The following is a 22,462-nucleotide window of genomic DNA, read 5'->3' on the forward strand; positions in this document are numbered from 1 at the left end:
AGTATGTAAGACGCAGTCTCGCCATCCTTGCCTCTAAGGAGCATTCTGGTTGTACTTCTTCCAAGACAGATTCGTTCCTTCTTTCGGCAGTCCATGGGATATTCAGTATTCTTCGCCAACACCACAATTCAAAGGCGTCAATTCTTCTTCCGTCTTCCTTATTCATTGTCCAGCTTTCACATGCATATGATGCGATTGAAAATACCATGGCTTGGGTCAGGCTCACCTTAGTCTTCAAGGTGACATCTTTGCTCTTCAACACTTTGAAGAGGTCCTTTGCAGCAGATTTACCCAATGCAATGCGTCTTTTGATTTCTTGACTGCTGCTTCCATGGCTGTTGATTGTGGATCCAAATAAAATGAATTCCTTGACAACTTCAATCTTTTCTCCATTTATCATGATGTTGCTCATTGGTTCAGTTGTGAGGATTTTTGTTTTCTTTATGTTGAGGTGCAATCCATAATGAAGGCTGTGGTCTTTGATCTTCATTAGTAAGTGCTTCAAGTCCTCTTCACTTTCTGCAAGCAAGGGTGTGTCATCTGCATAACGCAGGTTGTTAATGAGTCTTCCTCCAATCCTGATGCCCCATTCTTCATATAGTCCAGCTTCTCATATTATTTGCTCAGCATACAGAATAGGTATAGTGAAAGAATACAACCCTGACACACACTTTTCCTGACTTTAAAACAATCAGTATCCCCTTGTTCTGTCCGAACAACTGCCTCTCAATCTATGAAAGACTCCTCATGAGCACAATTAAGTGTTCTGGAATTCCCATTCTTCGCAATGTTATCCATAATTTGTTATGATTCACACAGTCGAATGCCTTTGCATAGTCAATAAGACATAGGTAAACATCCTTCTGGTATTCCCTGCTTTCAGCCAGGATCCATCTGACATCAGCAATGATAATCCCTGGTTCCACGTTCTCTTCTGAAATCGGCTGTATAGTATGTTTTAAAATCAGGAAGTGTGGGCTCTCCTACTGTTCTTCTCTTTCAATGTTATTTTAGCTATTTGGGCCCTCTTGGCATTCCATATAAAGTTGAAGAGTGGTTTTTCTCTTTCTGTAAAGAAGGCTGTTGGAATTTTGATTGGGGTTGCACTGAGTCTATAGTTTACTTTGGGTAGTACTGACATCTTAATAATATTAAGTCTTCCAATCCATGAACATAGAACATCTTTTCATTTACTTATGTCTTCTTTAATCTCTTTCAGTAGAGTTTTATAGCTTTCATTGTGTAAGTCCTTCACGGCTTTGGTTGGATTAATTACTAGGTCTTTTTATTCTCTTAGATGCTATTGTAAATAGAATTGTTTCCCTAATTTTCCTTTCAGATTTCTTACTGCTGGTGTATAGAAACCCAACTGATTTTTGTTTGTTGACCTTGTATCCTGCAACTTTGCTAAATTCCTCTTAGCTCTAGAAATTTTCTTGTTGACTCATTGGGATTTTCTATATATATAGGATCATATCACCCACGAATAGAGAGAATTTTACTTCTTTTACAATCTGGATACCTCTTCTTTATTTTTCTTGTCTTATTGCTCTGGCTAGAACTTCTAATACAATATTGAATAGAACTGGTGAGATCGGGGACTCCTGTCTTGTTCCTGATTTCAAGGGGAAAGCTCTCTGTATTTTTCTGTTAAGTGTAATGTTGGCTGTTGGCTTTTCATATATGCCCTGAATCATAGTGAGGAATTTCCCTTCTCTTCCAATTTTCTTTAAGATTTTCATCAAGAAAGGCTGTTGGATTTTATCAAATGCTTTTCTGCATCCATAGGGATGGATGATCATATGGTTATTTTCCTTTGTTTCATTGATGTGGTGCACTATGTTGATTGATTTTCTAACACTGACCATCCCTGCATTCCTGGAATAAATCCCACTTGGTTATGGTGTATGACTCTTTTAATATGCTGTTAGATTCTGTTTGCTAGTATTTTGTTGAGGATTTTTGCATTTATGTTCATAAGAAATATTGACTTGTCATTTTCTTATAGTGTCTTTGCCTGGTTTGGGTATCAGGGTTATGTTTGCTTTATACAACAAATTAGGGAGTATTCCTTCCTTCTCTATCTTTTGGAAGAGTTGAAACAGTATTGGTGTCAATTCTACTCTAAATGTTTGGTGGAATTCCCCAGTGAAGCCATCTGGTCCAGGACTTTGCTGTTGTTGGGAGATTTTTGATCACTGATTCAAACTCTTCACTTGTTATGGGTCTGTTGAGACTTTTTATTTCTTCGAGTCAGTTCAGGTAAGTTGTGTGCTTCTAAGAATTTGTCCATTTCATCTAGGTTATCCAGTTTGTTGCCATACAGTTGTTCATAATAGTCTGTCATAATTCTCTTTATTTCTATCAGGTCTGTTGTAATATCCCCCTTTTCATTTTTTATTTTGGTTATTTGTATCTTTTTTTTGTCAGTCTAGCTAAAGGTTTGTCAATTTTACTGATATTTTCAGTGAACCAACTTCTGGTTTTATTGATTCTCTCTATTGTTTTTCTGTTGATTTAATTTATTTCTGCTCTGATTTTTGTTATTTCCTTTCTTCTGGTAGTGTTGGGCTTAGTTTGTGCTTCTCTTTCTTGTTCCTGGAGTTGTTGAGTTAGGCTGTTAATTGGAGATCCTTCTTCTTTTTTTATGTAGGCATTTATTGCTATAAGTTTCCCTCTGAATGCTGCCTTCATTGTATCTCATAAATTTTGGTATGCTGTGCTTTCATTTTCATTTGACTCTAAGAAATCTGTGATTTCCCTTTGAATTTTTTCCTTGACTCATTGGTAGTTTAATAGTGTGTTGTTTAATTTCCATATGCTTGTGTGTTTTCCAGTTTTTTTTTCCTGTTATTGGTTTCCAGCTTCATTTCATTGTTGTCAGAGAAAACACTTTGTATGATTTCAATCTTTTTAAATTTATCAGAGCTTGCTTTGTGATCTAAAATGTGGTCTATCTTGGGGAATGATCTGTGTGCACTGGAGTAAAATGTATATTGTGCTGTTTTTGGGAGGAGTGTTCCATATATGTCTGTTAAGTCTAGCTGGTTTATAGTGTCATTCAGGTCCTCTGTTGCCTTGCTGAACTTTCTAGATGTTCTGTCCAATACTGAAAGTGGTGTATTGAAGTCTCCAACTATTATTGTAGTGCTATCTCCTTCTCCCTTCAATTCTATCAGTGTTTGCTTTATATAATTAGGTGCCCCGATGTTGAGTGCATATATATACGATTGTTAAATCTTCTTGATTAATTGAGCCTTTTATCACTATATAATGTCCATCTTGGAAACCCTGGTGGTGTAGTCTGCTAACCAAAAGGTCGACAGTTCGAATCCAGCAGGCTCTCCTTGGAAACTCTATCCTGCCCTATAGGGTCCCTATGAGTTGGAATCGACTCGATGGCAATGGGTTTTTGTTTTTATATTTTAATACCCATCTTTATCTCTTCTGATAGATTTTGTGTTAAAGTCTACTTTGTCTGATATCAGGATTGCCACCCCAGCTCTCTTTTGGTTATTATTTTCATGGATTTTTTTTTTCATCCTTTCTTTTTCAACCTATTTGTGCCCTTCAGTTTAAAGTATGTCTCTTGTAAACAGTTTGTTGTTGGATCATTATTTTTATCCATTCTGCTACTCTCTGCCTTTTGATTGGAGCATTTAGTCCACTTACATTCATTGTAATTACTGATAAGAAGTGATTAACTTCTACCATTTCGTTATTTTTTTTTTGCGTGCATGTGTCTTAAGTCTTCTTTGTCCTTGTCCTTTAGTACTGCTTTCTTTTGTGTTTTGTTGCTTTATTGTAGTGAGCCTTTTTGGTTCCCTTTTTTCCTTTTGTGTATGTTTTTAATATATTTTCTTGGCGATTATCATGAATATTACATTTAAGGGTTTATATTTATAACACTCTAGGTTAAGTTGGCACCATCTTAACTTCAGTAACATACAAGAAATTCTATACCTATCCCATTACTCTCTTTCCCCCTTTTGTTGTTGTTATTGCTAACTACGTCTTTATATTTCATGTGCCCTGTAACATAATTTTATCCTTGCCTTTTATATATTTCTTATTAAAAAACATGAAGGACAGAGTTACCGAGCATGAATGCCTTATTATTAGCCCTTATACTTTTCCATTCATTTCCCTTTATTAGGGATCTTTCTTTCGATGTATAGCTTTGAATTACTTTCTAGCGTCTTTTCCTTTTCATCTGTGAAACTACCATTTGCATTTTTTGTAGGGCCAACCTGGTGGATATGAACTCTCAGCTTCTGTTTGCCTGGGAATGTTTTAATTTCACCCTCATTCTTGAAGGATAGTTTCACCGGGTATAGTATGCTTGGTTAACTTTTTTTTTCTTTAAGCACTTTAAATATATCATTCCATTGACTTCTGGCCTCCAATGTTTCTGAGGAGAAACTGGCACTTAATCTTATTGGGGATCCTTTGTATGTGAATGTTTGCTTCTCTCTCATTGCTTTCAGGATTCTCTTTAATTTTTGAGAGCCTAGGTATGATGTGTCTTGGTATTGATCTCTTTGAGTTTATCCTGTTTGGGCTTCTTTGAGCTTGTTGGATTTGTAAATTCATACCCTTCATTAGATTGGGGAAATTTTCTGTCATTATTTCTTCAAATATTCTTTCTATACCTTTCTCTCTCATCTCCTTCTGGAATTCCCATGATGCATATATTTTCTTTTTTATATATATATTAGGTCTCTTTTTGTTGTCCTATAATTCCATTTACCTGTGCTGAGTCTTCTTGAGCCTCCATTCTTGTTGCTTGTCAGCATCTGTAATTTTAACTGTCTGATCCTCTAATTTGCGGATTCTTTATTCTGCCTGATTAAATCTGTTGGTAAGTCCTTTTATTGTGTTTGTCATTTTAGTTATTGTCCCTTTCAGTTGCAATATCTCTTTTTTTAGATCCTCATTTTGTTTTTGCATTGTTTTCCTTTAGCTCTTCGTCTATGTTCTCCTTTAGTTCTTTAATTATGTTTAATGTTGTTGTATTATAGTCTTCCATTTTAAAATTATTTGGTCGTCCCCATATGTGCTTTCACTCCCTTTGTCATGTTCATTTGGCTGGGCCACTGTCTCTCTGTTCTTTGTGTGTCAGGTGATTTTTGCTGGGGCATCAGAATTTTCGAGGGTGTTAACTTTCTCAGTTTTCCTCCAGTATTTGGTGTTTTTGCCTGCACTACTTTCTACAAGAACTCTTAGGCAGGCATAACCTTTGGCCTTTGCTTACTGTTTTAGCTCCCTCTCTGCAATAGCTCCTTCTCCCTCCCTGGTTTAATTGAGATGTGAAAGTTCCAAACCTCATTTTTCAGTTTTCAATTCTTCCACACACACCAGAGAACACTGTGCAGTCAGTCTGTCAACCAATGGGCACCACCATTCAGGTGAGATGTTGTGTACTAAAGAGTGTGTCCACCAGGGGGCATGGTCCCTTTTCTCTAGTTATTACTCCTTTCCCTTTTCTGTTTCTGCAATCATATTTTTAATTGGAAAACTCACACCCAGGAAGCCCCCTTTGGGGCTAGGTGTTACCCTCTGCTTTTGCCTAAGGTTTCCTTCCCTATCTGTGGGAGCTGCTTATATATGAGCTGGCATTCAGGGGAAGCACAGACAGATTTTCCTCCATTCAGGAAGAGGAGGTGCTGGCACTCCCCAGAAGGACCTCTTAGAGGTCTGTCTTGTTGGTGCAGAGCCCCAGCGGCCTTGTAGTGCTTAGGGAAAGAGTCTCCATTTAAATGACCCACCTCCTGACTCCACTATAGGGAACCTTTAGTAGAAGTTCGTATCAATCCAGCAGCCAACAATTACTGGTTAGGAGAGGGGTAGCCACACTCCGACTGGACCCCCAGGGAGGTCAGCCTTATTGCTATCAGAACCCTCCCCTTAGTATGTTGGCTGTGAATGTACCTCCACTCAAGATGCCTGATTCTTAGCATGCAGAAGCCTCAGTCAGCAGTCCTCAGCATCTACTGTAAGGGGGACAGACAGACCCAAACTGATCCCCAGGGATGTCTGTCCTGTTGGTTTCCGAGACCTGAGTTATGGGCTGCACAGGAAGGCAGGTAGAGTGCTGACTCTGGGAGTAAACTCCACTGTGGGGGACTTCTGTAGCAGTTTGCAAGACTGGCAACCAACAATTACCAAGTGGAAGAGGGGGTGTCACGCTCTGGTCTGATTCCCATGGAGGTCTGCCTTGTTGCTATCAGAACCCCCCTGGTAGATCGTTAGCTGTGGGTGCAACCTCCACTCAAGACTCCTGCTTTCTAATGCACAGCAGTCCTCAGCATCAGCTGGAGGTGGGAGCGGAGTAACCCTAACTAACCTCCAGGGAGGTTTGTCCTGTGGGTTTCAGAGCCAGAGCTATGGGGTACTTAGGGAGGCAGGTAAAGTGCTGACTATGGGAGCAGTCCCCACTGCAAGGCTCTTCTGTAGTAACTCACAGTAGGCTTGAAGGTGACAATGTCTGGATGGGGAAGGGGCTGTCATGTTCCAAAAGGGCTTCCAAGGAGGTTTGCCTTGTTGCTGTCAGAGCCCCCCCCATAGTATGTTGGCTGTGGGTGTAGCCTCCACTAAAAATTCCTGCTTTTTAACACACGGCAGTCTCAGTCAGCAGTTCTCAGTACTGCCCAAAAGGGGGAGCAGACAGACCTGAACTGACTCCCCAGGAGGTCTGTCCTGTTGATTTTTGAGGCTGAGCAATGGGGTGCACAGGGAGGCCAGTAGAGTGTTTGCTATGGTAGCATACTCCACTGCATGTACCTTCTACAGCAATTCAGAGTAGGCTTGCAACTGACAGTGTCTTGGTGGGGGAGGTGATGGCACACTCCAAACAGACCCCTCGAGAAGGTCTGTCTTGTTGATTTTAGAGCAGAAGCTTGGGGTCTTGTCTCTTTGTACAGGTAGGAGCTGTGTGGATTAGGGAAGCAGGCTCTTTTTCTGGGCCACTACCCGAATTCACAGCAGCCAGTGGCCTGAGTGGCTGAGGGAAGGGAAGGGACGGTGGTATAAGTGATTTTCCTACTGTATGTGACTTGTTGATTCTTGCCTGTCTGCAGTTTCCTGCTGCTTTCCTCTGCTCTTTGATTCAGAGTTCCTCAAAGCCAAGCACTGCTTCCTTATCGTATTTCTTGTTGTATTTGTGGGGGAGGCTCAGAATGATGGTTCGTTTATGCTGCCATCTTCCCAGAATTCCTCCCAGAATCCATCAAGGAAGTTTAAAAGACTCTGCCATCATAAAGAAATGCCCTGACTGAACAGGTAAAGCACTGCACTTGGCAGTGCTGAGGAACAGTTCAGGGATGCAGGATGACTTGAGGTTGAGGCTTCCTTCAGGAGCCCAAGTACTGACTTTGAGAGGAGCAGTGGGCTTCAGAATCCTCCTGGGTGGTTGGAGTCTGTCTTGGTCCACAGAGCAAGACAGAATCCAGGAACAGATTTCAGGTTGCCCTCTCAAGACTGAGTCTCCTTATGTGGGAAAATGTATTCACATCAACCCCATGGTGTGTATATTATTACATGGAACTAACCCCAGGGCATGTGAATGTGAAAGGGGTAGGGGCACAGAGGGACTGAAAGGCCTTCTCAGATAAGGCTCAAAGAGTGGCATCCAAGACAAAGATCTGGAGAAAGAAGCCCAGAGCAGCCATGACCAGGGCAGAGCTGAGCATCCCCCATGTGCCAGGCTGTGCCAGCACTGGCCTCACATCACTTCATCACTTCCTCACAATAACCCTGCCAGAGAGGACCACTTGCCCTGTGCCACAGAGGAGAAGGAAACTGAAGTCACACAGCTGGGAAGTGATGGTGGCAGCATTTCAACCAACCCATGTGTGTCTGACTTCAGAGACTGTGTCTTCAACTGCTTTATCCTTCTTCTACACACAACACACACACACACAGACACGAAGGGAGAAAGACGGTGGGAGAGAGGAAAAGGGAGAGAGAGATATGCAGGGAGAGAGAAGGAAGGAGGGAAGGAGAGAGAGAAAGAAAGAGGGAAATGAAAGGAGAGAAGGAGAGGGAGGGAGAGAAGAAGAAAGGGCAGGGAGAGAAAGCGGTGAGGAGAACACGGTTTTCATGAGGCAAAATGTCTCATCCTGATCTTCTAGGACAAGACTGACAAACTTTTTCTGTAAATGGCCAGATAGTAAACTTTTTAGGCTTTGCGGACCATACAGCCTTTGTTGAGACTACTCAACTGTGCTGTTGTAGTGTGAAAGCAGCCTCAGAAAATATGGGAAGAAATGGGAATATTCTAATAAAACTTTATTCTTAGATGACGAAATGTGAATTTCATATAATACTCACATGTCACAAAATATTCTTTTGATTTTTTTCAACTATTTAAAAATGCAAAAACTATTCTTAGCTCATGGGCCATACAAAAACAGGCTTAGTTTGCCAACCCCTACTCTAGAAGGCCAGGCGCAAAGAACTGTGACATCATTATGAGTTTTTTTGCGATCTTAAGTCTCAAAGAGCAAGTCATCTGGGGGTTCTGGGGAGAGGCTCAGCTTTGGAGCTGATTTAGGGTCCCTCAGAAGTGGGAGGTCCCCAAGAGCAGGGGACCCGTGGCACCTCAGCGAACAGGGCTAAAGCATCATCAGACAAGATGGGAAAAACAATTCTGTGGCTTTGTCTTCAGAGTTGGGTTGAATTGTGTCCCCCTCTCAAAAAGATATGTTGAAGTCCTAACCCCTGGTGCCTGTTAATGTGATCTTGTTTGGAAATAGGATCTTTGAAGATGTTATCAGTTAGGCTAATATGTGGTCATACCAGAGCACGGTTGGTCCTAATCCAATCTGAGTGATTGCCACATGATGAAGGAGTTAAGCTGCAGGTACAAGCCAAGAAACGCCTGGGGCTACCAGAAGCTGGGAGAGACAGGGAAAGATCTTCCACTGGAGCCTTTGGACAGAGCGTGACCCCGTGGGCACCCTGAATCTGACTTCTAGTCTAACTATGAGACAATAAATTTCTCACGTTTAAAGCCACCCAGTGTGTGGTACTTTGTTACGCCAGCCACAGGAAATCCATACAAAGCCCTCAGAGATCAGCCTGGACAGCCATCGGGGATCACCATCACCTGACTTGTTAAAATCCAGTCGTCTGAGTGGGTGCCCCAACCTCGCCCCGCATCACAGGCTGACAGAACCGGACTCTTCCAGGGAGGGGCCTGGCCATCAGTCTTTTTAACGAACGCTCCATAGCAAAGTCTTTATTAGTTGGGTGACCGCGAGCAAGTAAGGCCCTTCTCTCTGCCTTAGTTTCCTCATCTTAAAATGGGTGGGGGGCGGGGGGAGGGAAGGTGTGTGTGGAATCACGGCCCCTACCTTATAGGGTTGTTAGGAGGACAACATAATCTTGGCCCAGGGCCCAGTAAGTGTTCAATAAGCACTCACTTAATGCAGATCTTGTTGGTTTCACCCTTGCATTTCACATATGGGAGAGCTGGGGGCCAGGTGCTCTGAGCCAGGTTGAGGTTGGCTGTGGGTAAGGCCCTTCCCTTGGGCCTCAGTTTCCTCACCTGACAGGAGCAGTGGGGAGACCGAGAGCCCTCAGGTGGGGTCGCTGTGCCTGCAGCCCACCCGGCTTACCTTCATTGCTCTCGCCTGGCGGATGGTAGAAGGAGAGCCCCAGGGAGATGATGGCTGCGATTTCCAGGATGATCAGGGTCACATCTTGCAGCGCTTCCCATACAAGCTGCAGGAAGGTTTTTGGCTTCTTTGGAGGTATAAAGTTTTGCCCGAAAATCTGCTTTCTCTTTTCCAGGTCTGGAGTGGTGCCCGGCAAACCTGTGGGCAGAGTGCAGAGAGTTCGGTGGGAGGACCCAGGAGGGATGCATGTGTTACTGGGAATCGTTCTTAGTGGGAGTGGGTGGTGGGGGTGGGATGGGTGGAACCAAAGCAAGAAAGTCACAGGCACCTGGCCTAGGAGCACGGCACCCGATGCCTCTGCTTGTTGAGGGCCCAGAGCAGGCTCCCTATAAAATACGAGACACTAGGTAGTGGGCCGAATGAGATATGTCCACATCCTAAGTCCTAGAACCTGTGATTGTGACCTTATTTGGAAAAAGGACCTTTCCAGATGTAATTAAGGATCTCGAGATGAGATCATTCTGGATTATCCAGGCAGGCCCTAAATCCAACGACAAGTGTCCTTAAAAGAGACACACACAGGAGAATGCCATGTGAAGAAGGATGCAGAGATTGGAGTGACACAGCCACAAGCTAAGGCTGCCTGGAGCCACCAGAAGCTTGAAGAGGCAAGGAATGGATTCTCCTCTAGAGGCTTGGAGGGAGGGTGGCCCTGCTGACACCTTGATTTCCGACTTCTGGTCTCCAGAATCCATTTCTGAGAGAGGAGCCATTTCTGTTGTAAGCCACAGGCAATGAATACACACCACTGTGCCCCACTGCACCCCACACCTCTGCTCCTGCTTTGGGTTTCTGCTTGCCCTCCCTGGTGAGCAAAGCACAGACTCAGGAGCCTCTACCAGGGTTCGAATCCCAGCCTGACGCCCTTACCTCTCTGAGCCTCAGTTACCTCTTCTGTAATGGGGACAATGATCATATCTCATACATAGGTTGATTGTGAGCACCACAGGAGATAATTCATGCAGCCAACTAGTATTTATTGAGCACCTACTATATGCCCAGCACTGTTTCAGACACTGGGATAGCACAGTGGACAAAACAGGGCCTGGCTCCGAAGAGCTGGCTGCCCAGTAGACACAGTGATGTGCTTGGAGCAGCGCTGGATGGGTGGCAATGCTCAATCAATGCTAGTAGTTATCACCTTGGCTTTCGGATGAGGAAAGTGAGGTCCAGTGAGGTGAAGCCTCATTATGTGGGGCTGGGATAGAGTGCTTGGGGATCCACTTATAAGCCACTGTTTATTCATTTCTAGATAATTCTTCCAAACTCACAACATCTGATCTTCACTTCCCTGCTCAACAGCCCTTGGGGGCTCCCTGCTGTCTTCAGAATAAAGCCCACATTCCTCAGCCTGGCACTCTGGCCTCTTCACCTGACTCCTAGGCTGTGTTTGCAGCCTCCCCTTTCACTTATTGGTGTTATCCCAGCTGTTATGGATTGAATTGTACCCCTTCAATATATATGTAAGGATACTAACCCCTGTACCTGTGGATGTAAGGTAATGTAATGTAATGTAATCACCTTCCATAATGCAATCTAATGTAAGAGAATGCAATATATTGTAATTTAATCAATCAGTTGAAGTTATACCAATGTAGGGTGGATCCTAAATTGTCTCCTGTGAGCTCACAACTACTCTATGAGTGAGTGTCGTAGATTGAACCTTGTTCCCTAAAAATGTGTATCAACTTGGCTAGGCCATGATTCCCAGTATTGCATGGTTGTCCTCCATTTTGTGATCTGACGTGATTATCCTATGTGTTATAAATCCTAACCTCTATGACGTTAATGAAGCAGGATTAGAGGCAATTATGTTAATGAGGCAGGACTCAGTCTATAGGATTAAGTTGTATCTTGAGTTAATCTCTTTTGAGATATAAAAGAGAGAAGAGAGCAGAGAAGAGGGACCTCATTGCCAGCAAGCAAGAAGAGTCAGGAGTGGAGAGTATCCTTTGGACCTGGGCTTCCTGCTCTGAGAAGCTCCCAGGCCAGGGGAAGATTGATGACAAGGACCTTCCCCCTACCCAAGAGAGAGAGAAAGCCTTCCCCTCAAGCTGGCGCCCTAAATTTGGACTTCCAGCTTCCTAGACCGTGAGAGAATAAATTCCGGTTTGTCAAAGCCATCCACTTGTGGTATTTCTGTCACATCAGCACTACGTAACTAAGGCAGTAAAGGGCGATCATTGTCCCCGTTAGAGAAGAGGAAACTGAGGCTCAGAGAGTTAAGGGCTTCACTTCTGAGTTGTCTAAAGAGCAGCAGCATAGACACAGAGGCACGCAAACACAAGGGAAGTCAGACACTATCTGAGGATGAAGGAGGCAGATGTATCCACAAGCCCAGGAACCCCAAGGATTGCTGGCAGCCGCTAGAAGCTGAAATAGAAAAAGAAGGACCTCCCCTCTAGAGCCACACCTTGAATTTGAATGTCTAGCTTCCTGAACTGTGAGAAAATAAATCTCTGTTGTTTAAAGTCACCCGCTTGTGGCATTTGTGTTATACAGCAGCCCTAGGAAACCAAGACAGCAGCCAAACCAGGGGGGACCTCTGCAGGCCGGGCACGCTCCTGCCACACTTCCACCACGCTGCTCTCTTCCTTCACGACTTGCCTCTTCTGCTCATCTATACATCCCCTCTGAAATGGATTTGCCCCAAGGTGTGATGACCAACTACAGGGTAGATCCCCAGATATACTTGTCCTTTGGGGGAGAAGCCTGGTAAGGTCTCCCTCTCGTGGGGACATTCAAGCAGGGGGACAAAAAGAGAGGGGAGTCCAGCTGGGGAGGACTTCCTATGTCTTGTGGTTCCTTGGGCTCCTTCCAGGGCCAGCACTTCTCCTTGCTTCTCTCCTTTCTCAGTGCTACCCCGTGTCACTGCATGTCTGAGTGTGCCATTTTATTTTTCCATAATACAAACTTCCTTCATGCTCCAAGCCTTTGCCCGTGTTGTTCAGCCTGCCAGTAACCCCCTTTCCTTCATTCTCCTCCGAGGGCATCCCGTTCTCAGGACCCCTCCACTGAGAAGCCGTCTCATTATCTCTTTATCCCTTTATCTCTTACACAGCCTTTGCCATATCAGGGTTACCTGTTCACTGGAACAGCATTCCACCTGGGCCCTAGTACTTTGGGAAATAGACTGGGCCTGATTCTTGTCCCTCAGGGTCTGGCACTCCAGGCCACCAACTGCCCTAGAATCCTTTTGCCCACTGAATGCAGGTGGCATGCCTGAGAGTTCAAAACTGGCCCAAAGAAGATAGCCTGAGTGGGCCCTGGGGCTGTGCTGTGCCAGTCTTGTCACTGAGCTGGCGCTGGGCCAGCTTAGTGAGGACAGCTGGGGGACACCCCCCACCCTGTGAGACCCTGGCCTTCAGTTCACTCCTGGAAGGGGGCATCAGGAGGAGCCCCAGAACAGTACTACCAATGCGCTGGAGCTGGAGGACTGAAACATTCTGATGCTACACTTTTGGAGAGACCTGGAAGCGCGGTGGTTAAGTGTTCAGCTGTTAACCAAAAGGTTGGCAGTTTGAATCCACCAGGTGCTCCTTGGAAACCCTATGGGGCAGTCCTATTCTGTCCTATAGGGTCACTATGAGTTGGAATTGACTTGATGGCAACGGGTTTGGTTTTTATTTTGGTTAGTGGTCTAACAAGGGGACAGTGGTTGGTTCAGTAGTAGAATTCTTGCCTTCCATGTGGGAGACCTGGGGATTTGTGTCCTGGCCAATGCACCTGAAATGCAGCCACCACTTTTCTGTCAGTAGAACCTTGTGTGTTGCTATATGCTCAACAGTTTTCAGTTAAGCTTCTAGACTGAGACAGGCTAGGAAGAAAGGCCTGGCGACCTACTTCTGAAAATCAGTCCGTGAAAACCCTATGGATCACAGCAGTGTGATCCCCAGCTGATCATGGGGATGGTGCAGAATCAGGCAGCATTTTGTTCTGTTGTGCGTGGGGTTGTCATGAGCCGAGGTCCAGCTCAACGGCAGTTAACCAGTGGTCTAACGCTGTATGGCTCTAGGATTCCAATAGTCTGTTGTTTGCTCATTCATTCATTCAACCAGTATTTATCATGTTCCCACTCGGGGGCTGGGGAGACTGATGTAAAGGCAACAGGTCTAGCAACTCACAGAGCACAAGAGCTCTCTGGTCCTGGGATTCAAACAGTCTTAACTCCCTAGGTCTGGGGAGGCCATCATTTTCCTCTCTGGGTTCAGGTGAGCCTCCTCAGGTTCTGACAGTGAGACTCCCTCATTGGGAGCCCAGACTGGCTGAGACCTGCGGGCGGAGCCTGAGAATGGCTCTTTCCCTATGAGACCCCATACCTGCCTCGCTTGTCAATGTAGGTAAGCCCTGGAGATCCAGATGTCCTAGCTGTGCTGTGAGAATGAGGGAGCCCAGAGTTGAGTTATGCCCATTTTATAGATGGGGTGACTGAGCCCCCAAGACCAAGCTGCTGCTTTAGGGTAGCTCCTGGACCCTGAGAACCACAGACTGTGCTGTTCTAAGCATTTGGAAATGTGACCCTGCACTCTCCCATGCTGGAGTGGCCATCTGGGTATCCATATACAGAGCAAGTAGGCATGGTTTCTGGTCTTCCACCCTCTGTCCAATTGTACCCATTGGGCAATGTCTGAAATTCCTCCATTTGGGCTGTATTCCTTTCACTAAAAGTTCCAATTCCTTTGGACTCCCTGGGAGGGTGAAGCCATCATCAGTTGTGGACACCATCGTGTGAATGAGTTTCATGCTTTTTCCTGGGAGTGGATTTGATAAGAGGAGGAGGGAGGGCTCAAGAAGGTGCTAGTCCTTTGAGGACAGGGGCTACAGCCAGCCACCATTGGCCTGGTACAGCAGTTTGCTGTGCCTTTGGCCAGCCAGTTCCCTTTTCTGAGCCTCAGTTTCTCAACCTCAACAATGCAGGAGCTCAAAAAGATGGGTGGGCTCCATGGATAACAGAAGTTCCAAGATCTGCAGGTCCTGAAATGGTTCTACTGGAGTCTGTCTCACACTGTGGGCTTCTCATAAGGTTTGGTATAAACAAAGGGCCTCACTGTTAAGAAGCAGCTTGATAAGGGTGGGGTCAGCCCATCTCCTAGGTTCCTTCTGATGGATTCAAAGAGAGGCAAGTCTCATGCTTCAAACCTTCTGGAGTCTACAATGTGAACACTTGATAATGCGAATGTACTCCGGTTCTAGGAGTCCACCCATGGTGATGGGGGTTCTGTCATGCTGGGGCTCCACAGACCCAGCACTGGGGTCCGGGGTCCTGGGTCCTGGGACAGGGCAGAGGTTGCAAATGTGAACAGCTACGGGGGTTGGGCAGGTTTTGTGAATGAGTGAAGTAGGTGGAAGGGGTGATGGGGAGTAGTAGGGACTAAGGCAAAGTGAAGAGTCTTGGCCCTTCTAAAGGGGGCAGATATTTCTCAGTTCCTATAGACGAATGGGGGCCCAGGGCACCAGATCTTCTCATTTTCTAAGAGAAGCGGTTGGACATCTGGAATTTGATGTAAAATCTCCCCATTAAAAACATTCCAGGGCTAAATATACAATATATCTGGATTTGGCACTTGGGTTGCTAGTCTGAGAGTCCCAAGCTATGGCTGGGGAAGTAGGCTGAAAGGGTGAGGGTGAGGGGCTAGAGAACAGCCTCTCTGTCCCTTCCTCCTCTCTCCCTGGGCAGCTCCTTCTCCAGCCCCAGGCCTGGTCCCCACAGGCTTCTGAGCACCCCTCAGTTTTTCAGAAATAACAGTTCATGGAATAGAAATTTTGTGCATTCTTCTAGGATTGCTTCCATGGTAGAAACTGCTAGGCAGTTTCCATAACATCCCCAGGATATACGCCTAAGAGGGGAACCTTGAGTGTTGAGGCTGATATCGGGTGGGTGAGATGGTGAGATGGTGGATGGTGGCTGCGATATTTCCCTCACCCTCTCTCTCAGGGGAATGTGGGCTGAGCTGGAGCTGGGGATACCAAGACCTTGAGTGGTGTTTGGACTCTGAAGGCTTAGGTTCAAGTCTCACCTCTGAGTGGCTTTGGCCAAGTGACTTCACCTCTTGGTCCATCAGTTTCCCCAGCTGTAAAATGTGGGCAACAACAGTGCCTGCTTTACAGGGCTAGGGGGAGGCCTTAGCAAGATGTCTCCTGTAAGGTGCAGAGTGACGTGCCTGGTACCAGGGAAGTCTTCAGAGAGGTTACCAGTATTCTTACTGTCCAGTTTCAGGTCGTGTGGGTGATAATCGAGACCTCCTGGGGGAGGAAGACTTTGGACAGATAGGATTTCAGTAAGACAGGAAGGGTATCAGTCAAGCAAGAAGAGGTGCAACAGAAGGGGCGTGTGACTGCAGTTAAGCCACTTCCCTTCTCTGGGCCTCAGTTTCCCCATGTGAAGGGTTGGCCTGGAGGAAGGCTGGGGGCTCTGGTATCTAGTATCCCAAAGACAGTAGGACCTACAGGTGAGACAGCTCACTTGGCCCAGCCCACCCATCATCCTTCTCAGGAGCCAAATGTCAGAGTCTCCCCAACTTCCCACTGAAAATTAACACATCTATTTTTGGGAGTAGAAACAACAGAGGCAGGTGTGAGAGATGGCTGGTGTTAGAGATTCAATGTAGATTAAAGAGCATCCTACCGTTTACCATATTAAAAACAAATACACTGCGTTAAATGTCACCGGACAAACCCAGCGAGGTTCTGATAATTCAGCAACACAAATGCTCAGGGATTGGTGTCAGATGCCGTGTGGGGTTGTGGGTTTTCAAACATGAATTTTCTTTTTCTACAATTACAACCAGAGGCAGAGGATAGATCACGAGGCTAGAAGGCAGGCTTGGGTCTTGGTTCTACCACCGACTTGTGAATGAACTCGGGCCGGTTGTTTCATCCCTTAGAAACTCAGTTTTCTTGTCAATAAAATGAGAGCAAAATAACCCTCAGGCTGTGATGAGACATACATGGAAGAATATGTGTGAAGGCTCTCTGTAAACTGTAAAGGCACAATAAAAAATTCCAGCATTTGTCCCAGTCCTTGTATTGGGGTCAGAATTTGTGCGTTCCACTAATTAGATAGGGTCGCATGGGGTCCCCATGAGTCAGAATCTACTTGAGGGCAACTAACTACAATAACAACGAATTACTATTCCTTGGTGTTGCTTGGTGGTGTAAACAGTTAATGAGAGCAGTTGTTAACCAAAAAGTTGGCAGTTCAAGTCTACCTAGAGGTGTCTTGGAAGCAAGGCCTGGTGATCTACTTCTGAAAATTCAGTGACTGAAAACCCTACGGAGCACACAGTTCTACTCAGACACACGTGAGGTCACCATAAGGATGGGTCAACTCAATGGCAACATTAAAAAAATAATTACCTAAAAGGGGAAGGCCACAGTGCAGAACATGGGCCCCTTGGTTGTGCAGAAGTTATTTGTTGTAATGGCTACTGTCACTTGATACTGGGGGAATCTTTGCCCCTAAATTCATCTCTATCCAGCTGTCCTGGATGCAAACTGGGTTTGTTCCAGCTTCTAAGCCTTTGCCCCTGCCATTAGACACTCCTCTACTTGGAATGCCTTCCTCTCTGTTTTTAGCTGCTTCTGTCTTGGCTTTGAGTGTTGCAAAGGCGGCCTCAGGCCATCACGGAGGTTTTGTTTGGTCTCTGTGCAGTGTTTAAAAAAAAAATGAAAAATTGCTGCAAACGTTAAAAAGCCAAGAGATTCCACATAAAGATCAAATGTCTGGATTTTTGATCTAGGGAAGAACTTTCTAACAGGTGAGCTGTCTAAGGATGGCATGGATGATCTAGAAAGAAAGGGAGGGAGCTCCCTGTCGCCCCCTGAAAGCGTTCACACAAAGCCTGGATGACCCACCGGGGGGAAGCCATTACAGGGTGTCCTATAACCAAATGCCAGGCCCCCAGGGACTCAGAATCCTCCCCCACCTCTGTCCATCTCCCCTGAAGGTAGAAAAATACCTAGGGTTGAATTAAATAGTGCACATCCAATCATGCATGTCCTCATTGCATCAGTCAACAAATATTTATTGAGCACCTAGTATGAGCCCACGACCTGTCGGTACTGTAGTGGCTTCCACGTTGCTGGAATGCTGGATGCAGAGTGCCACTGGTTTTTCAAACGCCAGCAGGGTCACCCATGGTGGATAGGTTTCAGCAGAGCTTCCAGACTAAGGCAGCCTGGAGAGAAAGGCCTGGCAATCTACTTCTGAAAAGTAGACAATGGAAACCTTAAGGATCACAACAGAATACTCTCCAACTCGCTTGCTTTGGACATGTCATCTGGAGAGATCAATTGCTACAGGAGGATACCATGTTTGGTGAAGCAGAGGGCCAGCAAGGGTGAGGGAGACCCTCAGTGAGATGGACTGGCACAGTAGCTGCAACAATGGATTTGAACATGAGGATGACGCAGGACCGGGCAATACTTTGTTCTGTTGTACATAATGTCACCATGAGTCAGAGTTGTTCTATACGTTGGGGATACTGCAGTGAGGAAGACTGGGGTGTCAGGAAAGGTTTCCTGGCAGAAGTGTGATTGGGCCAAGCTCAGAAGAACAAGTAGAGTCAACCAGGTGAAAGGGTGGGAGGGTCGAGAAGGCAAAATTAACCCCAAAGGGCTTGAGAAAGGCCAGCGTGGCTGGAGCATCCCTGGTTTTCTCCCAGGAGAGGAGGTGGGTAATTCCTTGTGGAAGAGGCCACCTCTACTGTACCATCTGTCCCCAGCAACCACAAAGGCTGGGACAGAAGCTAAATTCTTTTGTGTGCCATCCAGGGTCATCATTATACAGACCTTGGGGTGGGGGTTTCTATGAGTAGAAATCGATTGAATGGCAAAGGGTTTTGGGGTGGGGATACCTATTAGAGACTCATCTTGTTGCCCTCCTCCCTTTGCCTCCTTGGTAGCTCAGGACTGAACTTGCACTTTACCTCCTGAAGTTGCCCTGGAGGACTCAATGGCATGCACTGTGCCCCTGAATCTTCACCTTATCTCTCCTCTCTTCCTTTGTCTGGATTTCCTCACTTAGGTAGTAGTCAGTCTTTTCATATGACACAAACATTCATCAGCTGCTTCTTTGGAAGTAGAATGTGCATTAGTTAACCAGAGTAAAGGTGGGCTGTTGAGGTAGTTAAAGGCTCAGGAACTGGTGCAGGACTCCCGTGTATGTTAGAGGTCAGAATAAAGGGCAAGGGGAGGGAACGAGGGCACTGTCAAATGACTTACTTTCTGCCCTGGTAATGGGGGTGGGGATGACTTTGCTCTTCCCATCTGTGGGGCATTGAACTAAAGCCCCTCATGTCAACAGGCTGGGCTCCACCAAAATTAGGGGGGCATCTTGGTCTACTGGGAGGGGGTTCAGGGTGGAGTGTTCCAGGCCATTCAGACAACCTCTGCTTTCTTCTCCCCCTGCTCTGAGACCCCACGAGGCTGAGCCCCACTCTTTCTAACAAATGGACTGCAGAGATTTCTCCCCCAGGCTGGGAGCCGGAGCACACTCAGTGCCCATGGAAGCCGGCTGGAGTTCAGGGGTGTTGTCCGCGGAGTGAGCCAGTCTGCTGTGGAGCAAACTGTGTCAAGTGAAAAATAACCACAGTCATTGCACCTCCCAGGGTCTCCATGTGGTACTCAGCGCTAGTGTGAAAACAAGCCTCCCCCACGAGCCGGGGGCAGGAGGTCAAGGCTGCAGGCAAGGCCTGGGCAGGGAGAAGTGAGCTGAAGGCAGGGCTATTCCAGAGGTGGGGTGGCAGGAGCTGGGTCCTTGTTCCCAAGGTCGGGGGGCACTCAGCTGGGATTGGCTGTGTGCTCGTGAGAATAGCAGGCAGTTGGGAGACCTCAAACCTGGGTTCAAATCCCACCTGGTCTTCTGTTTAGAGCTGCAGCCTTGGGCAGAGGACCTTCTCTCCCTGAGCCTCAGTTTCCACCTCTGTGAAGCAGGGAACAAAGGGACAAGTGTCTTGCAGAATTGATGGAGGATCAGGAATGGAATGTGTGTCAATAATGCCTGGCACACACTGGCCCTCATAACTGACAGATAGAATTGTTACTAAAACTAAATACTATGGTAACCACTGCTACTGTTACCCTGGACCTGGAATGTACATTCTGGATATTTCTGTCTGTACTGCCACTCTCTTACATTGTGTCAGAATCCATCACCAGAGCTGTGACACATGCCTACCTTAGGCCTGGAGACTCCGCTTTCAATCCACCTCTACTCGCTGAACCTACCTCTACTCCACCCCTCTGGGTGGGCCTCTGCTGTCTCAATTGACGAACACATGGAACCAAGGCTCTGACAGTGTTTTGTAAACTGTAACAGTCTTCTTCCATTAGGATCACCCCCATTAGGCAGATATGTACACTGAGGCACAGGGGCCTCCCGTTGGGAACTCTGGCCCAGCTCTGACCCGATCTAGTCAGGCGTGCCTGTGTCTGCCCGGAACAAATGCCCTACGGTGACCCTACCTTGGTAAGCCGACATGAATCATCAATTCAGACCATTTATCCCTGCAACTCTGGGACGCTTAGGATATTTCAGGTGAAATGAATTATGGGTGCTCGCCCGGGAAAACCAAAGGGGGCTCCATAGTCCTATTACACGGTTTGAACCGGGCAAGGCCCATGAGATACTCAAAAGGCAGGTGTGTGGCTTGTTACGTGTGAGAAGAGGTGTATGGGCAGTATACACACTCGAGGGTGTGGCTGTGTGTCTGTGTGCAGGCGTGGGTGTAGGCAACAGGGCTGTGTGAATGAGTCCACGTGCTCCGTGGACAGAGGGGAGGCAGAGTGGGTGACTTATGAAGCCATTACTGCTAGGAAGTTTGGGGAATTCACAATGGTTCAAAACCCAACAATGAAATGGGATGAAAGGCCTAACTGTGTGAGCTCTGTGACGGGCAAGTGGCTTCCCCTCTCTGGGCCTTGCTTTCCTCATATGCAACATGGGAATCATGACAGCACTTACCTCGAAGAGTTACCGTGAAGGCAGATGAGGTAGCGTATCTAACACACTTAGAACAGCACTTGGTGCATAGTAAGGGCTTGATAAATATTAGCTGCTATTATTACCATTGTTGTCGCTATTATTCAACCACTTCCAAGGCACTAGTTCCTAGACTTTGTCTCACATTCGAGGCACCAGGAAGCTTTCAAAATTATCGACGCCTAGGCCCCAACCCAGGGACTAAGTGAACTGATCTGGGGCGTGGCTTGAGCTATGAGAGTCTTAAAATTTCCCCAGTGAGTGCAATGTGCAGCCGGGTTGAGGGCGCAGTATCAGCTGGGAACTTGTTTAGAAATGCAGGTTCTTGGGCCCTACCCAGACCTGCTGAATCAGACTCTGAGGGTGGGGCCTTACATTTCTCTGTGGCAACCTCCCCCGGCCCCCACCGCCCTGGCTGATGCTGATGCAGGCTCAGGCTCTCGGAAAAGTGGGCGAGAAGGGGACTCAGTTGCCAGGTGCTTGGTGGGCATCACCACCCTTGAGCCTCAGCTGTGAGGTGGGGAACCCCCTTGCAGTAAACAATCTCACTTTTGGTCCTGGCTCCTGAGAGCTGGACCACACCTGAGTAGGGGCTGACTAGACAAAGAGGGACCACCTGGGGGCCTGATGCTACCTAAGCCTTAGGAGGCCTGATGTAATCTCTCATGGCCACGTGGGGAGGCCAATACAGGCCTTGGAAGATGGAGGCTCAGTGGAGCTTCCAGGGTGGTCAGGGTGAACATCTGCTCTCAGGAGGGTAAGCCAGTCCCCTGGGAGCACAGAACCTTTGCACCGAGACCCCTACCAGGCCTCACCCCATCTGTTTGTATCCTGTTTTCTTCTAGATTAAAGATAACCCTTTCCCTGGAGTTTGTGAGTCATTCTAACAAATTATCAGGCCTGTGAAATAGAGAAGGGGCTGGTATCCACTGACCTAGCCCCAGGTAAATGGGGATGAGAGAAAGAAGGGGCTGCTACCCGCGGACCTAGCCCTGGGTGAATGGGGATGAGAAAGGGCTGCGTGGAGCAGTGGGGCTCTGGACTGGCCAGGGAAAGGAAGCTGCGATCTCCACAGAATGCACTTAGTGTGTGGAGTGGGATTTAATATTCAGCACACATTTGGCATCAGAGGCAGGTGATCTCAACCTCCCTGGACTGGTTTGACACAACTGACACAGCGAGGAGGGTTAGCTAGAGGATCCTGACAGAGCATCACCAACAGCCCCGGGACACGGGGTTATTGCCAAGGATCTGAGAGGTGGTGCCTGTCCAAGGTCACACAGCAGGGGCTGACAGGGCCTGGGCCCAGCCTGGGTCTGCCTTTCACTTTCTTTGACAGGGGTTGCCAGCTCCTGCAGGCTGGTCTGCTCCCCCGAAACTGCCGACTGTCAGGTTCACAACCTCCCTTGAGGTGCAGAGGAGTTCACAGGTGCTGCAGTCTGAAAAGCTTACAAACCCAGACTTGAGGCCGAGGGTACTGGGGAGTCCACACTCCTACTTCGCTGTCTCCTGCTGCTGACTCTAGGAGTCTAGAGGAAAAGAAACTAGAATCTAGGTCGGGAGAGAAAGGAGACCAGAAGAGATCAAACAACATGGGGCCAGGAGTTTGTCCTCAAGGTCAGCTCTGACAGCATCCCTGCTCCTGCTCCATAACCTTCCATGGCTCCCCATGCCTTCAGAACCGTGGCGAACTCCTACTCTCATGGTGGCCCCTCTGAGGGTGTTCCACAGGGCTCCTCCAGCCTCACTCCAGTCATGCTGCATTTATCTTATCTCACTCTCCTGCCAAACCACAGGTCCT

At 46.9% G+C, this 22,462-nt stretch overlaps 1 protein-coding gene across 6 annotated transcripts in view; it reads right to left on the reverse strand.

The window, feature by feature from the left end:
- The window catches only part of ATP2B2 (ATPase plasma membrane Ca2+ transporting 2), a 464,478-nt gene that overhangs the window by 95,270 nt on the left and 346,746 nt on the right, over window positions 1-22,462 (reverse strand). For all 6 annotated transcript variants that reach the window (XM_049862310.1, XM_049862309.1, XM_049862313.1 and 3 more), the window contains one exon: window positions 9,621-9,818. In XM_049862310.1, the coding sequence (XP_049718267.1) occupies window positions 9,621-9,818 (198 nt within the window). The remainder of the gene's footprint in view (window positions 1-9,620; window positions 9,819-22,462) is intronic.

This window comes from Elephas maximus, chromosome 20, assembly GCF_024166365.1.
Source record: "Elephas maximus indicus isolate mEleMax1 chromosome 20, mEleMax1 primary haplotype, whole genome shotgun sequence".
NCBI lineage: Eukaryota > Metazoa > Chordata > Mammalia > Proboscidea > Elephantidae > Elephas > Elephas maximus.